The sequence below is a fragment of the Bubalus bubalis genome, chromosome 12 (genome assembly GCF_019923935.1).
Source record: "Bubalus bubalis isolate 160015118507 breed Murrah chromosome 12, NDDB_SH_1, whole genome shotgun sequence".
In the NCBI taxonomy this organism is placed as follows: domain Eukaryota; kingdom Metazoa; phylum Chordata; class Mammalia; order Artiodactyla; family Bovidae; genus Bubalus; species Bubalus bubalis.
Genome location: NC_059168.1, coordinates 38523529 through 38549597, shown reverse-complemented (window position 1 = coordinate 38549597; position 26069 = coordinate 38523529). Strand labels below are relative to the sequence as shown.

Sequence of the window (26069 nt, the reverse complement as noted above, 5' to 3'; positions counted from 1 at the left end):
ACGAACCGAGGCCCCATAGTCTCTGCACACATGGCAGTAATATCACCAGTGGGGAGAACTGAGATCTCCCATCAGTGACAGCTCCATTAGAGCTCAAAAGGAAGCATCACAGGGACATGAGCTCAATTTTCACAAAGGGCTCTTACTAGGGAAGGAAGAAAATAAGTGATTTTACAAATATGTTTATTTCTGCATTACTTTCTAACATAAACAATTTAGGATGCACTGTACTCCTCTCTCCTTCCCTACCTCTAACTTGTGCTATGTCCCAGGGCACAGTCCACAAACCACTCCCACCCCCCCAAACATGCATTCACAAAAATTGCTTATTCAGTCCCATAGCTGTGTATTCTTTCAAATTTTTATATTCAGCACTGACCTTTCCCGAGTTCCCCATATCTGACTCTACATCTGACATCTCGTCTGTGTCCAACAGCTCACCTTTCCCACAGCCCAAAGAACTTGATTCCCCTGCAATCCCTCACCTGTTCCTTCCCTGCTTCCCCATCTCAGTAAGAAGCGCCACCAATCATACAGACAGCTGCTTAGATCATAATCCAAGGGTCATCCTTGATTTCCCCCTTGGCCACCATCTGCTGCACAGTCTCTGTAAACAGCTCCTCCTGGGGTGGTTGGTGCCCAACCCGTGCAGTTTCTTTCCTCTATAGTCCACATCCAATTTGTCATGAAGCTCCATCAGCTCTACTTAAAGATACAGCATTGTGAATCCCATGTCTCCTCACCATTTCCATCCCTACCTCAAGCTACCATCAGCCCTCAATCCTCCAAAACAGCTCCCTAATGAGTGGCCCTAAGTCCCCTCCCCCTGCCTCTACCATTTGCAATCTGGTCTCCATCCAGCATTCACAGAGACCTTTGAGAATGTGAACAGATGATACCACACCCTCACCCAATTCCTCCAGTGGTTTTTCATTAACTAAGACCCGGAATCCACCCACTTGACCTTGCTCAATAGAGCCCACAGGGTCTGTCCGCGTGTCAGACTTCACATCCTGTTACTCTCTGTTCCAAGCATTCTGTTCCAGGCCCTCTAGCCTTGTAGCTCCTGTTTCCTCACACACACCTATCTCAATCCTACCTAAGGCTCTTGCCCTTGCTGTTCTCACTTACTGCAATCCTCTTTTCCAGCCATAAGCCTTTCCTTCTTTCAGGCCTCTTCGGATGTCACATCCTAGAGAGGTTTTTGCTAACTCCACGTAAAACACCCCTTACTCCAGTCACCAGCCAATTCTTTACCCTGCTTCTGTTTTCTTTATAGTTATCATCACTTCCTGTTACTACGTATTTAAGCTTTAAAACAATAATCCACCTATTAAAATGTAAGCTGCATGAATATTTTATTCAGGGCTGTATCCCCATTGTCTGAAACAGTATCTGTATATGAGGGATGCTTAAAAAATACTTGAGGGGTAAAACACTGACTGAGTTGCCAATACAAGTCATCAGCCTCCCATGACCTACAGAAATTCCATTCCCTATTTGTTAGGGGTTGTTTTGGTTATACTAAGAAAAGCAGAGAAAGCCCAGTGATCACTCATTATTGAATGACTATCGCTGAACCAATTTAACAACAAATGTCAGCATCTCTCCTTCCAAAAATTGAGGTTAATGCTTTGTCTAGCCTATATAAGCTTCTGGGAAGAAAAGACAGACTAACTGAAATAGAAAGCAGTTTTATCTTACCCTTCCATACAGATTTTGACAATAGCTAATGCCACAAACCAAGTCTCCCTGGTTAAAAATTTTTATTTCTCCTGAAATCTCTCCTGAAGTCTCTAGGTGAAGAACTCAAGAGAAATAAAAGGGCCAGAATCATGAGATCATTACCTAAACAAAGAGGCTGGCTAAACTTTAAAATGCACAGCTAAATTTCCTCTGAAAAGGTCTGAAAAGTGACATTATAAAGCTTTAAGAAAGGCAAACTTTAAAAATTATTAAAGTTAGAATTTCTGTAGTAGTTTTTTCCTGGAAAACAATCAGGTCAATGAGTAGGTAAGTTTTCCAAGATTAGAGTTGTCTTTAAAAACAAAAGAGAGATAGTATTTTTCTAACCCAAGAGAGATGACCCAGGGATTAATGAGTTCCATATGCAACTCACTGCCTGACCCTCAGCAAGTCATTTGGACTCAATGCTAAAGCAGAGAGAGGCCTGTCAACTAGCTTCACGTGGTGACTGAGACAGGTGACTAAAAAGCTGATTGCAAGGTACTCTGAAAACAACAAGCAATACAGAGAAAGGCCTGCTAATGGCTAGGTTGCCATCAGTCACCATCTAAGCACTGCGCACGCACTCAGCTCTTTTTAAGCTCCCTTCTTCCTCTTGACTCTTCTGATATCAATCACTCCCGGTGACAAAGACAAGTGAGGATTCCCCTGTTTCTCTCACTCATTTCTCATTTCCTGATCTACTGGAGACATGAACTAGCCTTTGTATTCCTCTTTTGTTTCCAAAGCACTTTGCAGATCCCCTATGAGGGGGGGGGGAGGGGCGGGTGTGGTGGGTGTGTGTGTGTGTGTGTGTGTGTGTGTGTGTTTTGGTTGCTCAGTCATGTCTGATTCTTTATGACTCCACGAACTAACTGTAGCCGATCAGACTCCTCTGTCTGTGGAATTTTCCAAGCACAAATGGCCAACTGAAGGCCTAGCTTTCCTTTCCTTTCTAAGCACACACAGATCATAGTGAAAGCCACATATTTGACAAAGATGATGAGAGAGAAGATTAATATAAAGGACCTGAAAATACACATTTCACTTAATTCCTGTCAGCCATCTCCCTATATTTTTAGTCTTTCATGAAATGCTCTCACTAAAGGGAAACAGAGATTAACTGATTTCTGATCTCCTCCCAAGCGAGAAGTGGTTTTCCTCATTTATTGATAAACGTGGATTTAAAATTTTGCTTGTCTGTGAAGGACTTTACAGAAATTCACATTCTTTCCAAGCCACCAGCCATATGGTATCTATTAAAGACAAGCCTGCCCCACATTATCTTCCAAGCCATCTCTTGAAGATAGGCAAGAATAGCCAGGACACAAAACCAATATAATCACTCATTCACTAAGTGCAGATTCAGTCACCATATGTACGTGCTTCAGAAACATACATATTCCTGTTAGCATCGCAACTGTCCTTGTAAGGGAGGACTTGCCTTTTCAAGTCAAATGTAAGCACCTTGATCAACAAAATTCTTCCAAAGCTAAGTCGTTTGTTAGGAAACAATACCTTTACTTTTGCTCAACTACTCATTTAGTTCAATTACTTTTCAAATCCCAGATACTGATAACATGTTTGGAGATGATGAGACAAACTTAAACCAATGAAAAAATAATACTTATTGAGAAAACTATTTGCATACAATAAATTCTTTACGCACATATGAAAATTTATGTAACACTGAAAGCGTTAGTCACTCAGTCGGGTCGGACTCTTTGTGACCCCATGGACTGTAGCCTGCCAGGTCCCTCTGTCCATGGAGTTCTCTAGGCAAGAATACTGGAGTAGGTTGCTATTCCCTTCTCTAGGAGATCTTCTATGAGAGACCAATTTAAAAAAAAGGTATTAACAGATAACCCAACTGACACACAAATGTTTTTAGTGTAGGTCAGGAGTCAGCAAACTACTCCTGACTGAGTTAATTCCAGCCCCTTTTACCTGTGCTATAAACAAAGTCTTTTTAGAAAACAGCCAAACTTATTCATTTAGATATTCTGCATTTGTTGTCAGCTGTTTTGGTTCTACAATGACAGACATGTGATGCTGAAACACACCGTATGGCTTACAAATTTGAAAATGTTTACTATCTGCCCCTTTACTTAAAAAGCACCAACCCCTGGTATAGAAGATAACAAGGTCACTGCCAACTGGAATAGTCTGGGAAGCTTCTGGAGAAGGAGGCAAACAGTTAAGGAGCGACTATAACTGGACCAGAAGGTAAGTGATGTAAGTGAACCAGTATGTTTTTTCCGGAATACTCATTTATCTAGGGGCTGGAAGTGTCCTCAAGACTGATTAAAGGATGAGATCTTCCCATGCTGAGAAAATCATTATTAGAGTGATGAAAACTCTCAGTGAATAGCAAAGCAGATGGACGAGAAAATTAACTGGGTTTCTTAGTTAATTCCCAATTCACACCTCAGTGGTACCATACCAGAGGTTTGTCTTGGATGGTGGCGGAGACGTTGCTGGTCCTGGTGTTTCCGTAGCTATCTTGTTTCAAGAGAAACATAGTTGCCACAGGACAAGTTTCAGCAAAATGGGAAGAATACTATGCTAGTGGCCCCTGAAAATCTGCACACAAAGCTTGTCTCTGCCCATTAGTGAACATATGCTGCTGCTGCTAAGTCGCTTCAGTCGTGTTCGACTCTGTGCGACCCCACAGACGGCAGCCCACCAGGCTCCTCCGTCCTGGGATTCTCCAGCAAGAATACTGGAGTGGGTTGCCATTTCCTTCTCCAGTGCATAAAAGTGAAAAGTGAAAGTGAAGTCGCTCAGTCGTGCCCGACTCTTAGCGACCCCATGGACTGCAGCCCACCAGGCTCCTCTGTCCATGGGATTTACTCACCTGCAATAGGGATAATCACAGGGACCAAGGTCAGAATGGAAATCAGTCCCAAGACGGACTCAATTTCGGTCCACTCGCCAGGACCTCAGCTGTTACTCGGCTTGTGGTTTAGTGCCTATGACCTAAACGAGCCTCCTGGGTGGAATGGGAGACAACTGTTACATCCTGTAATGCACTGTCTGCACCCTGAGGGGGACCCAGCTGCAAGGGTCACAGATTCTTCTAAGTCACTCATCGTACTGTGGGCCAAGCTGTTTCTCAAAGAAAGAAAGGTTCATTTTAGTCTATTACCACATCATGTAAAAGAAGAACATATTCAAATAAAAGAATTAGACATTATCCTTTTCATAACCTACAATGGGGTATCTCAATGGGCTCTGAACACTTAAGATTCTGAACAAAAATAAAATTAAAACTAGCAGGATTGATGCCTTCAAACAGAATTACCATAAAAAAGATATAAAATAAAAAGCATAATTTAACAAAGAATAGCAAAGAGAGATAAGAAAGCCTTCCTCAGTGATCAGTGCAAAGAAATAGAGGAAAACAACAGAATGGGAAAGACTAGAGATCTCTTCAAGAAACTTAGAGATACCAAGGGAACATTTCATGCAAAGGTGGGCTCGATAAATGACAAGAAACAGTATGGACCTGAGAGAAGCAGAAGATTTTAAGAAGAGGTGGCAAGAATGCACAGAAGAACTGTACAAAAAAGATCTTCATGACCCAGATAATCACGATGGTGTGATCACTCACCTAGAGCCAGACATCCTGGAATGTGAAGTCAAGTGGGCCTTCGAAAACATCACTACAAAGCTGGGGGAGGTGATGGAATTCCAGTTGAACTATTTCAAATCCTGAAAGATGATGCTGTGAAATTACTGCATTCAATATGCCAGCAAATTTGGAAAACTCAGCAGTGGTCACAGGACTGGAAAAGGGCAGTTTTCATTCTAACACCAAAGAAAGGCAACGCCAAAGAATGCTCAAACTATCGCACAATTGCACTCATCTCACACACTAGTAAAGTAATGCTCAAAATTCTCCAAACCAGGCTTCAGCAATACCTGAACTGTGAACTTCCAGATGTTCAAGCTGGTTTTAGAAAAGGCAGAGGAACCAGAGATCAAATTGCCAACATCTGCTGGATCATGGAAAAAGCAAGAGAGTTCCAGAAAAACATCTATTTCTGCTTTATTGACTATGCCAAAGCTCTTGATGTGTGGATCACAATAAACTGTGGGAAATTCTGAAAGAATGGGAATACCAGACCACCTGATTTGCCTCTTGAGAAACCTATATGCAGGTCAGGAAGCAACAGTTAGAACTGGACATGGAACAACACACTGGTTCCAAATAGGAAAAGGGGTACATCAAGGCTGTATATTGTCACCCTGCTTATTTAACTTCTATGCAGAGTACATGAGAAACGCTGGGCTGGAGGAAGCACAACCTGGAATCAAGACTGTCTGGAGAAATATCAATAACCTCAGATATGCAGATGACACCACCCTTATGGCAGAAAGTGAATAAGAAATAAAGACCCTCTTGATGAAAATGAAAGAGGAGAGTGAAAAAGTTGGCTTAAAGCTCAACATTCAGAAAACTAAGATCATGGCATCTGCTCCCATCACTCATGGCAAATAGATGGGGAAACAGTGGAAACAGTGGCTGACTTTATTTTTTGGGGCTCCAAAATCACTGCAGATGGTGACTGCAGCCATGAAATTAAAAGACGCTTACTCCTTGGAAGGAAAGTTATGACCAACCTAGATAGCATATTAAAAAGCAGAGACATTACTTTGCTGACAAAGGTCTGTCTAGTCAAAGCTATGGTTTTTCCAGTAGTCATGTATGAATGTGAGAGTTGAACTATAAAGAAAGCTGAGCGCTGAAGAATTGATGCTTTTGAACTGTGGTGTTGGAGAAGACTCTTGAGAGTCCCTTGGACTACAAGGAGATCCAACCAGTCCATTCTGAATGAAATCAGTCCTGAATATTCATTGGAACAACTGATGCTGAAGCTGAAACTCCAATACTTTGGCCACCTGATGCAAAGAGCTGACTCATTGGAAAAGACCCCGATCCTGGGAAAGATTGAGAGCAGGAGGAGAAGGGGACGACAGAGGATGAGATGGTTGGATGGCATCACCGACTCAATGGACATGAGTTTGGGAGAACTCCGGGAGTTGGTGATGGACAGGGAAGTCTGGCGTGCTGCAGTTCATGGGGTCGTAAAGAGTCAGACACGACTGAACTGACTGAACAAGACAGTAAAATATTCTTTTAAAACAGCAATGAGATAACAAAATTAAACATATTTTCCTGGTTTAAAGACCAGTTGAAGTATGATTCACAAATTACTCTGGTATCACTTATAGCCCTGAAGCCCTGAGAAACCACCTAGAATTGAGAGATGTCTTATCACATTCTGGTGACTGACTCTGAAGGACCTTGTCAATACCCAGATCCTGAGCAGCACACTTGTTTTAAGTGAAAAACATTGGAAGGGCAGCTGTCCTTACCTGCTCTCAGGCCCACTTTGATCTTGTTCTCAAGTGTCAAAGGCTCAATATAGCTGGTCCCTCACCAAGAGAATCCTCTCTGATAAAATGAAAGCTGTGAGGCCACATGAGCCACCTTCTTGACAAGTGGCCATTTAGTAGAGGGTCCAGTCTTCAACGGACCTCTCCAACGTCCTTTTTAATTGGCAATGAACCTGAGCTGCCATCACTACCTACCATTTGCAGAAATTATCAACAAAGACATGTGAGTTTTGCTGGCTAAGGATTTGTGCATTATAACAGAAGTGGGAGAACAAGGGCTGAAAAGTGAATGGAATTTGTCCCAAACAAGATAAATTTCAGAATGCAAAGTTGTTAAACCCCACTCTGTCTAAAACTCTGTCAGAAAGCAAGCATCCAGATTCTATCTGCAGCTTCTGTTATGTTCTGGCACTCAGTACATGCCTGGCACCCAAAATGATAAAGACCCATCATTCCCAAACAATTTATTTGTGATCAAATTTACTGGAGTTGTAATTTATTTCTGAGTTTGTATTTTATGTTTTTCTTTTATGATATTTCTATAGTTAGGGTTATTTTTAATAAATTTCTTAGGACATGAAAGTGTTTAAATTTTTTTTTGACTCTTTTTGTTTTGTTTTTTTATTTTTTTTTTATTTTTAAACTTTACAAAATTGTATTAGTTTTGCCAAATATCAAAATGAATCCACCACAGGTATACATGTGTTCCCCATCCTGAACCCTCCTCCCTCCCTATACCATCCCTCTGGGTCGTCCCAGTGCACTAGCCCCAAGCATCCAGTATCATGCATTGAACCTGGACTGGCAACTCATTTCATATATGATATTTTACATGTTTCAATGCCATTCTCCCAAATCTTCCCACCCTCTCCCTCTCCCACAGAGTCCATAAGACTGTTCTATACATCAGTGTCTCTTTTGCTGTCTCGTATACAGGGTTATTGTTACCATCTTTCTAAATTCCATATATATGCGTTAGTATACAGTATTGGTGTTTTTCTTTCTGGCTTACTTCACTCTGTATAATAGGCTCCAGTTTCATCCACCTCATTAGAACTGATTTAAATGTATTCTTTTTAATGGCTGAGTAATACTCCATTGTGTATATGTACCAAAGCTTTCTTATCCATTCATCTGTTGATGGACATCTAGGTTGCTTCCATGTCCTGACTATTATAAACAGTGCTGCGATGAACAGTGGGGTACACGTGTCTCTTTCCCTTCTGGTATCCTCAGTGTGTATGTCCAGCATTGGGATTGCTGGATCATAAGGCAGTTCTATTTCCAGATTCTTAAGGAATCTCCACACTGTTCTCCATAGTGGCTGTACTAGTTTGCATTCCCACCAACAGTGTAAGAGCCCTCTTTTGAACATTAATGTTTAAATTTTTTAAAAAAATCCCTCTTTTTAACATTAAGACATACCTTCCTTGAATGTCAAAAACAGCTGAAATATTTTGATGATTAAAAAGCCTTTTTTAGAGCCAGCTTTTATGTAAGCCCAGGATGGCTCCCATCTGGTCGTGGGTTTATTAGTTATTTGCTATCTGTCAAACATTAGAACTTCTGCTTCACATGTTGTTCTGTTGCAAATGGGAGGCATTTTAGGTCAAGAAAAAGACAGTATCAAATTTCTTTATTTTTTCTACTACATTTAAGTCAGATTTACATTTCTTCTGTGATCCTTATATTTCTATGTCCAATCTTTTTCTAATAAACTTCTAAGAGCAATAGCTGGATGATAAAACTACCAAAATACTAATTAGTCCAAGAGTTTTTAAGCAAGGTTAGCTGTCTCCTGTGTTTTATTTTTCTCTGTTTTAGAAAATAATAATTCGAAACTTGCTTCTATTCCACTAAACTATGTTATGGAAGTTATAGAAATCTGAAAGAGGATTAAAAACTCATAAAGAGGACTTGATGATCTGTGTGCCATGGCTAAAGCACTCCTGAAATCACAAGTATCTGAGATGAGTGGATTTGTATGAGTTATTGAAAAGTTTGGGGACAAGATGTTCTCTCAAAGGAAAGAATTACACCAGGGAAGATACACTTAAAGAAATACTTTCAAAAGGGAGGAACAATCTTTAAATAGACTGTCCTTTCACTAATCATACCTCTTCCTTCCCACCTCCAGTGCTGGGTCTAACACTAAAATCCTGTGGTAAGAAATGGTTTTTCTATGGGCTTTGGGCCTGGAACAAGATGGATGACAGATAGGAATTGGGGAATTTTCTCAGCCCAGAGAATGCTGGGAGCCCTGATCACAGGACCCCTGGGAAAGGGCCAGGATATCACTGTAGCAGCCAGTCAACAACTCAAGTCAGGACCAGACTTAGGAGGACAGGGAAACCTGTACACTTGTGGGGGAAGCAGCTCCCAAAGGGAGGCCCCCAAGCGCTGAGCATAGACCCCATCCACCCACCCAATTTGTGCTGGCTGGGCCTCAGCAAACAGTCTACCATGACTTTCAAAGGAACACCACATTTACACGTGTGTGGGGGTTGCTTTTCAGATACTCTACTGCTTAGCAATACAGAAACTGCATTGTAGAATTTCTAGATTAAACTTTAAAATAAACCCTAAATCCAGCCCCTAAAGGCCTTTAGGTCATAAAACAATTAAGGGGAAGCCTGTAGTGTATTTCATACACTTTTTCTTCATATTGCTTCTCTGCTGCTGCTAAGAAGCTTCAGTCGTGTCCGACTCTGTGCGACCCTGCTTCTCTACACATGCTTTAATTAGCTTCATATGTCAACACGTTACCAGTTTATACAGATTCCATGGCACACAATCCGAAAGACAGTATATAAATGTTCCGTGGGAACTGTAAAAGCAACACTGATCACTGCCTCGCAGTGTATCTCCTACCGGTTCTCTTTCAATCTCTGCGTCATCTACTATATCCAAAGAAACGCCTGGTTCACTTCTTGCTGGCTGCTATTTCAGATGCTTTAGTCTGCAGCCTACAGTCATCTATGAGAAATCAGTTTCCTTTGAAAGAACATTTTCTTCCTTCTGTGGATCCCAGTATATCCGCCTTTGATGCACACGCAGGGCCTCTTGCATTATTTCCTCAGTCCAGTCACACTGCAAAAGACTGTCTGATATGTCATATCTTTGTCATCTCTTTTTCACAGTACTTTATTTTGGCTTCTCTCAGAATCGAATTCCTGAAAAGTATGTTATATTTTAGAATAAAGGATACACATTGTTTTGGCATAAATTAGAGGTAAATAATAAAAGTTGATTTTCTAACATTTCCTATATTGGTGTTCTCTTTCAACATAATTTTAAAAATTGTGTGAAATATCATTCTCCATTTCTTATATAAAATCCTTTGAAATATTTTAAATATGATTTTTTTTTAAATGTTGACATTAGTTTTTGTGCTTAAGAGGGAATATCCTAAGTTCTGGTGATCTTTAACTATTATTGGTATCAACCTGGAAAAGGCATTTCTTCTCAAATGATAAAACCTAATAGATAATACTGCATTTTCAAAATGTAATAGGGCTGTTCATACTTTGGGGGCTTCGCTGGTGGCTCAGAGGATAAAGCATCTGCCTGCAATGCAGGAGACCTGGGTTTGATCCCTGGGTTGGAAGATCCCCTAGAGAAGGAAATGGCAACCCACTCCAGTATTCTTGCCTGGAGAATCCCATGGACAGGGGAGCCTGGCAGGCTACAGTCCACGGGGTCGCAAAGAGTCGGATACGACTGAGCGACTTCACTTCACTTCACCACATCTTTCTTTGAAATGCTGTATTCACAAACTGGATGTAGAGCACAGCTCAGTGATGCTTGTGGGGTACCACAGAAAGCATGGGAGAACAAAGAGCCTGTGCTCAGTGGGTGATGAGTGATACCCATCCATATTTCACGTGGGCTCCTCGTTATCACTGGATAGAACCAACTCAGTTGTCACTGCATTCCTCTATCTGTTCTGGACTACAGACCCCTTCATTCTGGGGCTTGGTGGTTTTGCATAGTTTTAAGACATACACACACTTTTATTTGTCCTTGGGTTCAGAATGTTCAGGGCTGAAAGGAACTACACTTTCCAGTGAACAGAGGCCTTTGTATCTGACCAGAGAGATATCCATAAGCGATCATTACACTCATCTTGGTTATTTTTAAATGTGTATACTATTAGGGAAAATGAGTGCCTTTATGTTCATTACATATAATTTTATATAAAGAATAAAAATAAACATTAAGGGGACTGCGCATTATCTCTCTAAATATACATAAGCTAACATGGCCCGGACTCAAATGTGAGCCCCATTATATGCATATTTGATGCGATATGAACCTCAAAGTTTAATACACAAGACAAAATGTTAACAAATTTAATAGCTATCTGATGAAATTTCATTAACGTTAGAACACAATAAGGTAGAATAACGTACAATACACACCTGTAAATAAAAGATCCAATACAGTGTCAAGTTGTAGTTTAAGGGAACTTTCTATCAGAATTAAAAAGGGCGCACCTCTTTTGTGCATACATTACACATACACACAAACTTTCTCTGGGTAAAAAGTCATGGATTTCCAGTGTCCCATTAGGACACTATAAAACTCTTAGAGAAAACACAGGAAGACCATTCTTTGACATAAATCACAGCAAGATCTGTTTTGACCTACCTCCTAGAGTAATGAAAATAAGAACAAAAATAAACAAATGGGACTTAACGAAACTTAAAAGCTTTTGCACAGCAAAGGAAACCATAAACACAATGAAAAGACAACCTTCAGAATGGGAGAAAATATTTGCAACCAAAGCAACTGACAAGGGATTAATCTCCAAACCATGCAGATAGTTCATGAAGCTCAATATATTTTTAAAAAATCTGCAAAAAATAGGGCTTCCCTGGTGATCCACTGGTTAGGAATCTGCCTTGCAATGCAGGGACACTGGTTCAATCCCTGGCCCAGGAGGATCCCATATGCTCTGGAGCAACTAAGCCCAGTGCACCACAACTCCTGGGCCAGCTCTCTAGAGGCCAGGCGCCACAACTACGGAAGCCTGTGTGCCCCAGAGCCTGGGCTCCAACGAGAGAAGCCGCTGCAATCGGAAGCCCGCACACCACAACAAAGAGTAGCCCCTGCTCACTGCAACTAGAGAAAGCCCGCGCAAAACAACAACTCAGCGCAATAACAACAAAATAATTACAAACAATAAATGCTGGAGAGGATGTGGAGAAAAGAGAACCCTCTTGCACCGCTGGTGGGAATGTAGATTGATATACCAACTATGGAGAACAGTAATGGACAGTCCTTATACTGAAAAAATAATTCAAAAAGACAGATGCACCCCAATGTTCATTGCAGCACTATATAATAGCCAGGTCATGGAAGCAGTGTAAGTGTCCGTCAACAGATGAATGGACAAAGATGTGGTACCTATTTACAATGCTATATTAACTCAGCCAGAAAAAGGAATGAAATTGGGTCATTTGTAGAGACGTGGATGGACCTAGATATTGTCCATCTGTAATTCTTATACAGACTGATGTCAGAAAGAGAAAAACAAATACTGTATATTAACACATATATGTGGAATCTAGAAAAATGGTACAGATGAACCTATTTGCAAGGTAGGAGCAGAGATGCAGATGTACAGAATGACATGTGGACATGGGGGATAAATTGGGTAATAGGGACTGACTTACATACAATACCATGCGTAAAACAGAGCGCTAGTAAGAACCTGCTGTATAGCATAGGGAATTCAGCTCAGTGCTCTGTGGTGACCCAGAGGGGTGAGACTGGGGGGAGGGGAAGGCAGTGGGAGGGAGGGGATATATGTATATACATAGCTGATTCAATCTTCCTTTTTAATCAAGGCATTTAAGGTTCACAGAGGTTAGGGTTCCGTCCTGGTCCAACAGTTCATTAGGTCAAGTCCTAATTCTTGTAATTCCTAGTTGGTGCTTGGTCTAGCATATTCACAGTGACTCCATTAATTACTTGTTTACTAACAAGAGTCCAAAGTCATGGCTGACTATGTCTCAGCTTTTTAAAAACAACTTAGTTATGTTTTGCTTATTTATCACACAATGATAGCTTTTAAAATATAATTTAGGAAAATCTCAACTCACTTGGAAATATATTGACAAACTGTCTTCCTTTGTCAAAGAATATAATTATTTGCCTATATTACATTTATTATTTATATTGTATTTATACTTAGGAAATACAGATGTTGCCTATATTACATTTATGTTTGTCTACATTACACTCTGAAGATATAGGTAACTACCAATTATTAAGACACACCAATTTTAATTTTTATTCTAAGTTACGCATTTTCCTCAGCAACAGTACACGTGTGTGCTCAGTAGCATTCGACTCTGCAACACCATGGACTATAGCCCGCCAGGCTCCTTGGTCCGTGGGATTATCCTGGCAAGATACTGGAGGGGGTTGCCATTTCCTCCTCCAGGGGTTCTTCCAGACCTGGGGATCGAACCTGTATCTCTTGGATCTCCTGAACTGGCAGGTGGATTCTTTACCACTGTACCACCTGGGAAGCCCACACACTTCCTCAAGCTACAGCAAAGAACCAAACTGAACATTTAGATTCGTAAATGAAAAAATGCCAAAACTCCACTGTAGGAAAGGTTGGAACCAGAGATAAGAGGAGGATAGAACATGGTTCAGATGCCTCTCCTCCATCCGTCAGAGAGGTCATGACCTCCAGCAGGAAACAGAGATAAGAATGTGCTCCAATGGGGGTCTCAGCACCTTCACAAGTGTCAACTAACCATGGTGTCATAACTTACATTTTTATATCCATATTTCAGTAGTATTTAATTTACTTAATTTAATCCCCAAGTCAAATATGATACAACATTTTCCACCACATTTTTTTTAGTGTTTGTTTATTTGTCTGAGCCAGGTCTTCTTTGTGGCACACGGTATCTCAAGTTGTGGCATGCGGGATCTAGTTCCCAGACCAGGGATTGAACCTGGACCCCCTGCACTGGGAGCACTGAGTCTTAGCTACTGTACCACGAGGGCAGGCCCTCCACCACTTTCGATAAGACTGTTTTCTTACCCTTAGAAAGGAGCAAGAAAAGCGAAGACTGTTCCATCTCTACCTTATAAAAATGTTTTGACTCGACTCTGGATTTAAAAAAATGAGTAAAGACCCATTACTACAGCACAAGGCATCGTTAATTTCTCTCACAGTTCCATCTCAAATTCTCCCCCAATATTCCTCCATATTGCTTCTCATTCTTTGACTCTAGTTGATATTACTATACAGCTAAACTTTGTGCTCAGCAAGTCCCATCCTTTTTGGTGACAAATTCTGCCACAGACAGGTAACAAAACTGCTGCTATTTTTATGGTGATGACAAATCAAAAACCTTTTTAAAAACATGCCTTTGTGATTGAATTACTAACATACCAGTATAGCTATAAAAAAACACATTGTTAAATATAAATTATTGACACCACAGCCATAATAATTGAGTACCTTTTAAAATCAATAATTATATTAATAAGTTTAATAAGTAGCATAGCTGTGTTTCCTATTGCATTTCTACTTCATTAATTTTCTCTCATTAGAAATAAGATTACTCATCATGAAGCAGATTCTCAAACAAGAATTCTCAAGCATGAAGAGGGTCACTGAGGAAAGCTATAAATACACCCTTTGAGAGAGTCCATGTTGCCATAGACATTTTTCCTATGAGCTTTACTTTTTTATATTTCCTGAAAGATGTTCGCTTTTCCCTTAACCTAGTCTCCATGTATTTAGATTCTCCAGCATGACTTTCCTCCATTAATTTACTTTCCATATCTATCTGTCTCTTTTATTCCAATACACCCACACCACTTGTGTAGCACCCATCTGTCCTTTGAAAACTCTATTGAACTATACATAAAAGCTTTTTTTCCTTGTGTTTAATTATATAAATCATGGTGATTTAGAAAAAATCATATTCCACAAGCACTGTTTCTCTGGTGGAGGATGACTAGCAGCAACCAACCCTTAACGGATTTAACTAAACTCTCCTATCACTACCATCCCGATTCTACTCAGGTTATGTAACATAATTAGAGCTGCTATCCAGGAAAACAATCTTTTTGCACAAGTTACTCCCCAGGAGTGTCACATGCAAATAACAACAGGATACCACCACTCACTTGAAGCCTCCTAGAAAGCACCACTGTGTGTCTCCTTTTGTGCAATTGTTACTGAATTTTCCTTCCAGAGCAACTATAGCTCAAGAAAAGCCAAATATATTTATGACCTGATAAGACAAAAGTGATTTGCAAAACATAAAGTCAGAAAAATGTGGAAAGGAGAAAGAGTGACACAATCAGTAAATAGCTCCACAGCAAAACAGGAAGAGCACAGGAGGCAAATCTACACGTCAGAGAGAAGCACCCCCAGCCTCATCTCTGCCCTGCGCCGGGCAGTCTGCACAAGCACACAGGTGAGGGCGCCTTTCTGAGATGTGATGCTGGACCTGCGGTGTGTTGCCATGGAAGTGAGGGGCTCGATTTCCTCAGCTCCTGTGTACCCTCCTCAGCACTTCTGGGAACAGTGACAGCTTCTTTCTTTTATTCTGAAACAGTTCTAGAAACGACCCTGCCTCTTGCCCAGAACACTGAAAGACCGCACTGTTTTGAGGCCACATTGCAACCAAATTACATGAGAGGGCGATTTTGCATTTCCATTCCTAAAATTAGCCTCTTGCATGTGTGCTAACACAACAGAAATAGAAACACTTGCTGGAAGGGCCCACTCGGTGGTGAGCCAAGTTGCCAGTGCCTTTCAAACACACTGCTGAACCCACAGCACAGGGCAGGCGCAGGACACTAGGCACCAACACTGAAAAATGGCTCTAAAATGTTGGTCTCAAGAGGTGGGTGCTTTGTTCTGGAGAGGGTTTCTGGGGCACAGAGGACATACAATGCTTTCCTAGCAGATGCTGGTGCCAGAGCATTAGAAGAAAAAACAGATTTCCCAGTAAGACTTGTAATAAATGTACTTAATTGATTTTGAATTTTCAGCAAACCGCTTGTTTCTTGTCTCTAGCCCTCTCTGTGATGCAAGATTCAAACTCAACACAAGATGGGTGAAAATAGCTTTAAAAATCTTAGTTTTTACCTTATGGTTGTATCTGAAAAGTAACTGATGCCTTCAAAGGATAGCATTTATAATAAAATCATCAGATAGGTAATCATCATCCACTTTAAGATATTTTCTCCTGGTGAATAGACTGCATCTCAGACATAACACATAAACGTTATCGGTTGCTGCTGCTAAGTCACTTCAGTCGTGTCTGACTCTGTGTGACCCCATAGACAGCAGCCCACCAGGCTCCCCCATCCCTGGGATTCTCTAGGCAAGAATACTGGAGTGGGTTGCCATTTCCTTCTCCATCTCAGACATAGCACATAGCACAATAAACGTTATTGGTTAGGTCTGGATTAAAAAAATCTTTGTGACCATCAAGAAAAAGACAATGGAATGAGTAAAGAGATCCAAGTAAGGGTTTTGAATTTTGGCTAAAATATCAAATGTCACTGGGATATGCCTCAAAAACCACTATTGCATCTATTAATTTCCCTGCCCACCTGCCTCCCAATTATCTGAACAAATGACCGTCTTGGACCACATGCTGAGAAATCAATTTCTAAGTATGCAGATATGAGTCAGTGTGTTTGTATAATACAATTTTATGATTCTGAAGTATTTTGAAAATGTGTCAGGGAGGAGAAGACTCTAAAATATGTTTTTCTTTCATTTATGATGGATACTGCAGCCTGAAGAACAGTATTTCCCTTAAAGCAGGAATAAAGGCCTAATGAATCTTAGATGGCTACTCAGATCTAATGTTAATTCTTAAGATGGTGGTGGTTTAGTCGCTAAGTTGTGTCCGACTCTTGTGACCCCATGGATGGTAGCCCGCCAGGCTCCTCTGTCTGTGCGATTCTCCAGGCAAGAACACTGGAGTGGGTTGCCATTTCCTTCTCCAGGGGTTTTTCCTGACCCAGGAATCAAATGTGGGTCTCCTGCCTTGCAGGCAGATTCTTTACCGACTGAGCTATGAGGGAAGCCCTTTTTTTTTTTTTTTTTTAAAGATAAATGTTTAAAAAAAGAATTTGACAGTAGGACAAAAATAGACATAGCAACTTAATTCCAGTGAATTAAGTTAATGGTATGAAATGATTAAAGGCAGCACTGTGTGTACACTAGAAAGAATGCTGAACAGGCCCACATCTTGGCCTGAGTCAGTCTGTAATTAGCTGTCTGACCAGGACTATACTCCCAGACTCTGTGAACCTTACATACCTTTTCTAAAGGAGGGGGTTGTCCAATCTGATACAAAACTAAGGTTCCAGTCAGACTTGAAAATTTATAACTTTATCCAGAGCAAGCTTGTGTTTATGTGTAAATATACATGAAATAAGTATGTTCCTTTTAAATTTCATATAAAATTCCTGGGACTTCTCTGGTGGCCCAGTGGTTAAGAATCTGCCTTCCAATGCAGGGAATGCAAGTTTGATCCCTGTTCAGGAACTAAGATCCTACATGCTATGGAGCAATGAACACCCAGTGAAGCCAAAATAATAATAGTAATAATAAATTTTATATAACTATAACTTTATACATCTCAGGTCTTTTAGTTACAAATGGCTATGCATGACCTTGTGGGTAAATCTACCTTATTGGATTTGAAAGTTAATGTAATTTCATAGATAGCAACTACATGTATTTAAGTAACACACAATCTTCATTTAGGGTTCATACCATATTAAGTGGGCTTCCCTGATAACTCAGTTGGTAAAGACTCTGTCTGCAACACAGGAGTCCTCGGTTCAATTCCTGGGTCAGGAAGAATCCCTGGAGAAGGGATAGGCTACCCACTCCAGTATTCTGGCCTGGAGAATTCCATGGACTGTATAGGCTATGGGGTTGCAAAGAGTCAGACACGGCTAAGCAACTTTCATCATATTAAGTATATAGATAGTGGAGTTGATAGACCAGTCCGAGCAGTTTTATCATTATATGTATTATAAGAGGGTAGATACAATCGTTTGAAACATTTTCAAACATAATTTGTAAAAAATGTTGTTAGTTTATGTGTTCAAGGAAGATATCCCAGGTCCACGTTATTTTTAATGACTATTTATGCCAACTTTCAGAAATGCGTTTTCAAGGTTTACCCATGTTGTCTTGTATGGCAGGATTTCCTTCTTTTTTAAAAGGCTGAATAATGATCTATTGTATGTTTATACCACATTTTCATTATCTTTTCACCTGCTGATGGATATTTAAAGTTGCTTCCATATCTTGGCAATTGTTAATAGTGCTGCAATCGACATAAGAGTGCTAATATCTCTGTGAGGTCCTGATTTCAATTATTTTGGGTAAATTGTCTGGATGTGGGATTGCTGGATCAAATGGTAATATTACGGCAGGAGAAATAAGCCAGTCACAAAAGGACCGACATCACGTGATTTCACTTACATGATGAGGTGTCTAATACAGTCAGACTCATAGAAGCAAAAAATAGAATGGTAGTCGCCAGGAGTTGGGAGAGGGGGAGGGAGAGATGAGAAGTCACTAATCTACATGTGTAAAATTTTCAATACGCAAGGTAAGTTCTAAAGATCTAAAGTACAATGTTGTGCCAGTAGGTAACAAGACTGTATTATACACTGAAAAATCTATTAAGAGGGTAGACCTCATGTTGTCTTCCTCACAAAGTTTTAAAAACAGTATAAAAAAGCATTTCCTTTTCAAATAATACCTAGCAAATAATGCATTTTATGAAATTAATGAGACTGTTCTCACTTTAGGACACCTTTGAAATACTGTGTTTACAAAACGGACTTCCGGGGCAGCTTAGCTGTCCTCGGAGGATACTGCAAAGGCTGTGGCAGAGCAGAGAGTTCTGTGCTTACTAGTGATGACCTGCCGCAGCAGCGATAGTGGCATCTCATCCATGCCTCCCGTGAGCTCCTCGTCACCGCCAGACACAACCAAACTGAGTCTTCACTACAGTTTTCTATTTTATAAAAAATCCTTCATTCTGGGACCTGGTAACTTTGCATGGGCATAACACTGGACCCAAGCTTTAATTACACTTAGGCCTATGAAATGTAAGCGCTAGGAGAAACCTTGTTATTTACATATTAGGAAATGGAAGCGTTTGCAACTACCCAGAGAAAAATCCACAAGCATTTATGACACTCATCCTGGTTAGTTTTAAATATGTATTTCTAGGGCAAAGTTGTGACTTTCTGTTTATTATATACAATTTTATCTAAAGAATAGAAGTAGGCATTAAGGAGATTTCTTCATCCAGGAAAGGTTTTATGTAATTTAGTCTAAATACTCAACCAACAGCAAGGAACCTTGCTATAGCCACAAAAGGTATCTGATACACTTGGAATTCCAATTGTCTACTATATTTTTATTTCTGATTATCCAAACACAAGTGGACTTAAAAAAAAAAAAAAACGGGAATAAAAAAATAATATCTTCTAATCAAGGCATAGTGAGCAAGTTCTTATAATTGAAAATCAAGTGTTCAGATACTGATACTAATTTATACAGGGATGTCAGCTTGTCACATTGAACTGACCTTGCAAATCAGCTCATATCTTGCAGTCAGAAATTGTTTCTGGAGGGAAATTTCATGACTAAACATCTAAGAATAAGTTACATATGTCTTTGTGTTATTTAGTCCAAGTCTCAGACTTCTACAAGGATTCAGTTGACATGATTCCCACTGCTCTGAGGTCCATATACTATTTTCCATTCTCAGTTCTGATCTACCATCCGTGTTCATTTCAGGGTTTTTTGTTATTGTTCATTTTGTTCAGTTTTTGTTCACCAATTTCACTTCATTTCAGTATTTATATAAGTAGTCGCAAATGGTGATTCTATCATACCTATCTTAGCTATAAATGAAGGCAACACTCTCAAGTACAGAAATTTAAAATGAATAATATTTTTGAACTGAGTCAGACTATATTCATTGCATAAGTCCAAGAGAGTATTGCAAACAATAGATCTTCTCAGCATTAAAGTACTTTAGATACATAAAAAGCTGAATTCTAAAAAAATTATTTTTTCTTAACATCCATCACTGAAATCAGCAAGAATCTGACAATAATTGACAACATCTTCTTTCTTTCTGAAAAGTACATATGATAACAGTGCCTCCCACATTAATAACATCCTAGGTTCAATAAAATATGGGTTTTTTTTAGCCCTTTCTCGTAGAGAAAACCAAAACCAAAACAACAGCAATCTTCTTTGATGAAAAACAGCAATGCACTTAAAACTATATGAATTTGTAAAAAATAAGTAATATCATCTATTCTTAACTATGCAAATATTTAAATATACATGCACATATCAGGTATAGTTGAGGACTCTTCTGATCTCCTTTCAAGACCTCTAAAACTCACTTTCACAGATTAAAAAAAAATCAATTTTATAATTATTTTCCCATTTGTTGTACCTCTTTTTCAATAAGACAGCACACATGCATATACTCAATACTTGGTGTAAATTTCAATTCCCACTCAGAGGAAAAGCAAGAAACATTTCTTTTTTCCCTCTTTTTTTGTTGCTTACAATCCCAGTTGCCTCAGAGATGGTATAACATGTATAAAATAAACTAATTGCATTTCTTAGGTTTCTTGGAACAGAGAAGTTAGATGTTGTCAGTTAAGGATATTAGCACAGTCATACCCTGAATCCAATATAAAAGGGAAAATGGCAAAGAAATTTTAAAAATAAACAATACAAAAGAAAGCAAGAAAAAACTCTACCAGTAGTATTTTATTTCATAATGCAAATAAACCTTTCTGTCATCATAAGCATTGACATATGTACAGTTTGAGAAGGGTGAGAAATAGCCTCACTTCATTTAATCTCCAATGACTGACCAATAAAAGAAAGAGACATTCCTACATGCAGTACCTGACAGCCTAAACCATTGCAAAACTACTTTAAAAACAAGGTTTAAAAGACCTAAAACAGCTTTCCAAAGTCTTTGGTTAATTCTTTGTATTAATGTTTATATATCTTCTCCTGAACTATAAACACTCTTTGTCTTGACATTTAAATTGTTTATTATTAGAGGTTTAATTTTCTCTTAGTCACTAATGAAATAGAAAAAGTCACCAGAATGTAGAAAGAACACTAGTGACTAAATGTTGAGAAAATTCTTTTCTATAACATATTAAAATACGTTACTGTTTACCTGTCTGTCAAGGAAACCAAGCCAAATCAGTAGATTTGTTAAACTCTTCAACAAGACATTTCCCAAGAACCATGACCTCAACCAACATCATTTCAAGATAAACAGCCCATGGGAAAAAAGTAAAATACATTTTTAAGTAAAATATATGGCAAGGCCTTAAATCCCATAAAAAGTACCATTTTATATTGATCCAGGAAAAGAAATTAAGCCCCAAGGTAAAAACTGTCAATTACTGTCATTTTTTTTTTGTTGCACTCTAAGTGTTCAATTATATCACAAAAAATTTCAGAAAGTACTCATTTAATTAAAATATGAAATCTTCAAACTACCTGTAGCTCTCCCTAGCTTGTAAATTAGCACATTTCCACTGAAATAAAGTCCCTTCCCTATGTTCACCAACAACATGCATGACAGATGTGAGCAGTACCATCAAAGCACTTTCTACTCTTGTTTTCTCTTTCTTCTTCCTTACAAAATGATACGACATACTTATTTTAGACACATGTACCCTTTGGTATCACGCTTAAGAATCTGGACAATATGATGATTCATTATGAAAAGCAATCATGCTGCACAGTGATGAATGACTACTGACAAAATGATGTCTATCATATAAAGGAGAAAATGTAATTGAGACTTTAAATTCCAAATAAAATACTATAACTCAAACGACACTGACTAGCTGTGAGCTTCTAGAAGTCACCCACCTGGGGCAGCACGCGATTTTCTTCCTCCAGCTGTCTTACTCTTGCCTCCAGCTGCCTAACATAGGACAAGGTTGATTCTAAAATTGAAAAGAAAGAACTCACATTATACACACAGGTCTTGTTTGGTACACTGTCAGGCTACTTCTGGCTCCATTTATTTAAATCAGGTAGTGACTGATATTTAGGGAAAAAAAAAAAGATCTCTCCCCAGAAAAACTAGGTAACAGAAGCCATTAAAACTCTAAGCAGTTTTAACAATGGCACAATGTTAAGGAGAATCAGAGAAATATATAGGCGATAAGATTGTAGGCGTCTGCACACCATGCAGCCTTCAGAACATTAGACTTTATAGTTATTCCCCCTTTTCTACTTATTTTGTGCATTTTGAGCTTTCCCACACATAAGCCTTCTTGTAATATTCGTTACAACCAAGCTAAATTACAAGGTCTTTAAAAAAATTGAAAATAAAATATTTTGAATACCCAGCTCTCTTCATTTTCTCAATAAACTTTTCAAATATTAAGAGGAATGGTTTGTTCTTCTCACAAACCGATAGATACCTATGACTGTATCTAGAGAACAGCTACAAAAGGGCTAAATAATAAAGCTAGTCTGAATTTTGACTTGATTTTGGCTCAAGTTTTTCCCTATTTAGGTAAATCAGAGCAGACTTGAAATTTGTTGTTTTCATTTCTTTAACAAGCTCAGGTGTGTGCTGACAGCTCCGAGTCAGCATCATGTTAGAGTCTGTTCCATAGGGAAACACTAGATTTTATAGCTTTACATTATGAAAATGTGGTCCACATGTGGAAAAGGCGGAGTTTCATTCTGAGCAACCATTTGACAGCAATGCTTCTTCATTAAACCGAAGATAATCCAGAGCACAGCATCATACTACAACATAGCTGAAATTCATTCCTTAGCCAAGAGCAAACATACTTCAGGTATAGTGAAATGTACATGACCAAAGAATCCCTCCAGAGCACACTTCCACAGTTAATATTAGAGCAACAGATCCTCAGTGCATGCTCTTCAGCCTCAAAAATACAAGAGTAAGAGGCAAGGCCAAGTTGGTAGTGGATTTAAGAGGACAGCATTTGAAGCCCCTGATTGCACTTAGGATGACTATGTGTGCAAATGAATATCTTGACCTGAAATTAATCATGGAAACTCTATAATTTTTATATGAAAATTGGTTATATGAACCCAGTTCCATTTTGTGACCTCCAAAGCAACAAAATAACATTTTATTTTCTTAAAACACCTAAGAAACTTCAGTACTTAATTCACAATGCAAAAATTAAACTCACCCCTAACTGGTTTATAGCCTGCCTGTTTTCATAAATGTTTGCAGAAGTCCCCATCACTAACATTAATAGAATCATCCACTGATCTCACACCAATGGTGATGACTTGCCTTGAGCATTTCTCAACAAGACAGAAGAAACACAAGGTAAAGGAAACTGGTGACATTTGCTAGAAATATGTTCTCATTCTTTTTTTAGCCCAATGAAATGTTATGTGTTTGCCTTATGGACTTCAAGAGGGGAAAAAGTGTCTGGCATAAATGAATAACAAACTTACTGATTTCATGAATCTGTTTTACTCTAGCAAATGCCTACGTGATTTGCTGATCATCAAAATGTGAATGTATAACAGATTCCCTGATTTACACAGTTCTACAAGCTCCCTCTCTTAAAAAAAAAAAAAAAAAGACTTGATAAATGCCATTGAAGTGAAAAGGTGCTCAGAAACAATCTATGTAAACCATGAACAGATACAATCCTTTTATACTTTGTTCACAATTTATACCCTATCTTTATTGTACATACTGCACTATCCTTAAGGCTAGGATACTGAAAGGAGCTGAAATGACACTTATACAGAGTGATTTAGGTGACAGCTGAAAAATGCTACTGAATGAATTTTAACTCAATAACTATCCTCAGTCACTTTAATCTATTTCTCTTCTTTAAATCTTTGCAGTTTACATATTTGATGACTTCATTAACTTTCTACTTATATTACGAAAGTCATATGTCAATTCCAAAAAATGGGAAATTCTTGAATTTGGAAAACATTCCTTAACTGCAATTTTTACTGTCAAGTTACAACAGATGAAGTCCAAATATTTGTTTCAAAGCATTCACTGCAAATACGGGCAGGGACAGGAAATGATAGGGAATATTTTCAGACAGGCAACATAATGAGATGGGTTAGCTCTACAGTAAAGGCAGAGTTGAGGAAAGTTTTGAGTTTATTTGTTCCACACAAGTATTTATTGTGTCACTGATGTCTGTCAAGGCATTACTGGGGTTGGGATGAAGAGAAGGCCAGTTACTGGAAGTCTTAAGTTTCTCAGAAGGCAGACTCTGTTTTAAGATTACATGCCCATGTGCTGTGTTCCAGAAGGTCCTGTTCTTCCAGGTTCAGTTTCTGTTGTAATTATTACTTAACAATGAACAGATACAAAGAATGGAAAGACTCCTCGTGTGTGTGTGTGCATGCACATGTGTGCATGTGTGTGTGTGTGTGTTTATGTGTGTGTGTGTGTGTGTGTGTGTGTATGGAGGGAGAGGGGACAGGAAGCATAGCTGATCTGCATAAACAAATACAAGAATTCACACTGTTCACTGTTTAGTTCATAAAGAAACTGATTATATACTGGTTTTACATGGGAATAGAGCACGCACACTTTTTTTCTAGAATATACTGGAAGATCATCACTGAATCCCTGAGTCCCTATATGAAGAGCTATTGAGGAACCATTCAATCTTTCAATTGTGACATGACAGAAAAACAAACATTTGTTTTGTTAAACACTTATGACTTCAAGATTTGTTACTGCACCATAGGCTAGCCAAGCCTGACTACTAGTACATAACCAATAATGGTACACAAAATATGTAAACATTTTAATAAAACATAATACGATAAAGTGCAAGAAATTCCACTTCAAAAAATACACCACAATCCACATCCTAGCCCTAGTTGATCATTAGAAAAGAAAGATAAAATCTTGTAAGAAAGAAAAAGAGCCCTTTGTGTGCTGGAATATATTTAGCCATGTCTGCAATAGTCCCTTCCCCGGGCTGCTGCTTCCTTTCCCTTCCTTCCTCAAGGATCTTCCAGAGTGGTGTCAACTCTAAGATAAGCTGGTCTTTCATTACACCCAGGGAGTGTGGAGTACAGCTGTGCTCCCAAGAGAAGTATATGACAGAAATAAGTGTTTTTATTACAAAATGATACATACATGCATGTGCACACATGCACACACAACTGCATTAGAACATGCTATCATTTGAACTGATGGCTACATTTATACCAGTGGCTGACAGCTGTTAAAACAGATTTCAGGATGTCATTTTTGGCTTTCAGAAGTGTGAGGATGAGGTTGCAAAGGAGCAGCAAGATTCCCTGCATAAAATAGCCAAATATGAGGCTATACATAGATGTCCAACATATTAAAGAAGGATGCTATCTTCAAGGAGTGTATAAAGAGTTGAGGGGAGATAAGGAGGGAAAAAAATAAAGCAATAAGGTAACATGATATTCTGAGCTGAATCATGTGAAACAGGAGTACACCAAGATCAATACTGTCTGTAGTTCTTCTGAAGAAACCTCACTAATGGATCAACAAGAGCTTCAGAGATCAGACAGAAGCCAGTGAAGTCACAGGATGGACAAGAATGATACTGCTATAAACAAGGAAGAGAGAAGGAATTTACATGAAAGAAGAGAAGGGGATATACTGGGAGCAGACAGAGGAGAAGCCAGGTAGGTCCCACTCTCATGGATCTGAAGAACCAATGTCAAATCACAGATACGCAGATTGTGAGATTTGCTTTCTACTTCCGCCAAGGGCATTTTCTATTTCCACCCTGGGAAATCTACAGACATCTACATATTAAAAGAGCTAGGTAAAGCAAACAATCAGATCAGATCAGATCAGTGGCTCAGTCATGTCTGACTCTTTGTGACC

The 26069-nt window shown here is 39.1% G+C and overlaps 1 protein-coding gene across 10 annotated transcripts in view; it reads right to left on the bottom strand.

Annotated features, from left to right (window-relative positions):
* CCDC85A (coiled-coil domain containing 85A) overlaps window positions 1-26069 on the bottom strand; it is a 226776-nt gene that overhangs the window by 30798 nt on the left and 169909 nt on the right. For 8 of the 10 annotated variants that reach the window (XM_006063679.4, XM_006063680.4, XM_006063681.4 and 5 more), the window contains exon 3: window positions 22088-22164. The exons of the other annotated variants lie outside the window; for them this stretch is intronic. In XM_006063679.4, the coding sequence (XP_006063741.2) occupies window positions 22088-22164 (77 nt within the window). The remainder of the gene's footprint in view (window positions 1-22087; window positions 22165-26069) is intronic. 10 annotated transcript variants of the gene reach the window in all.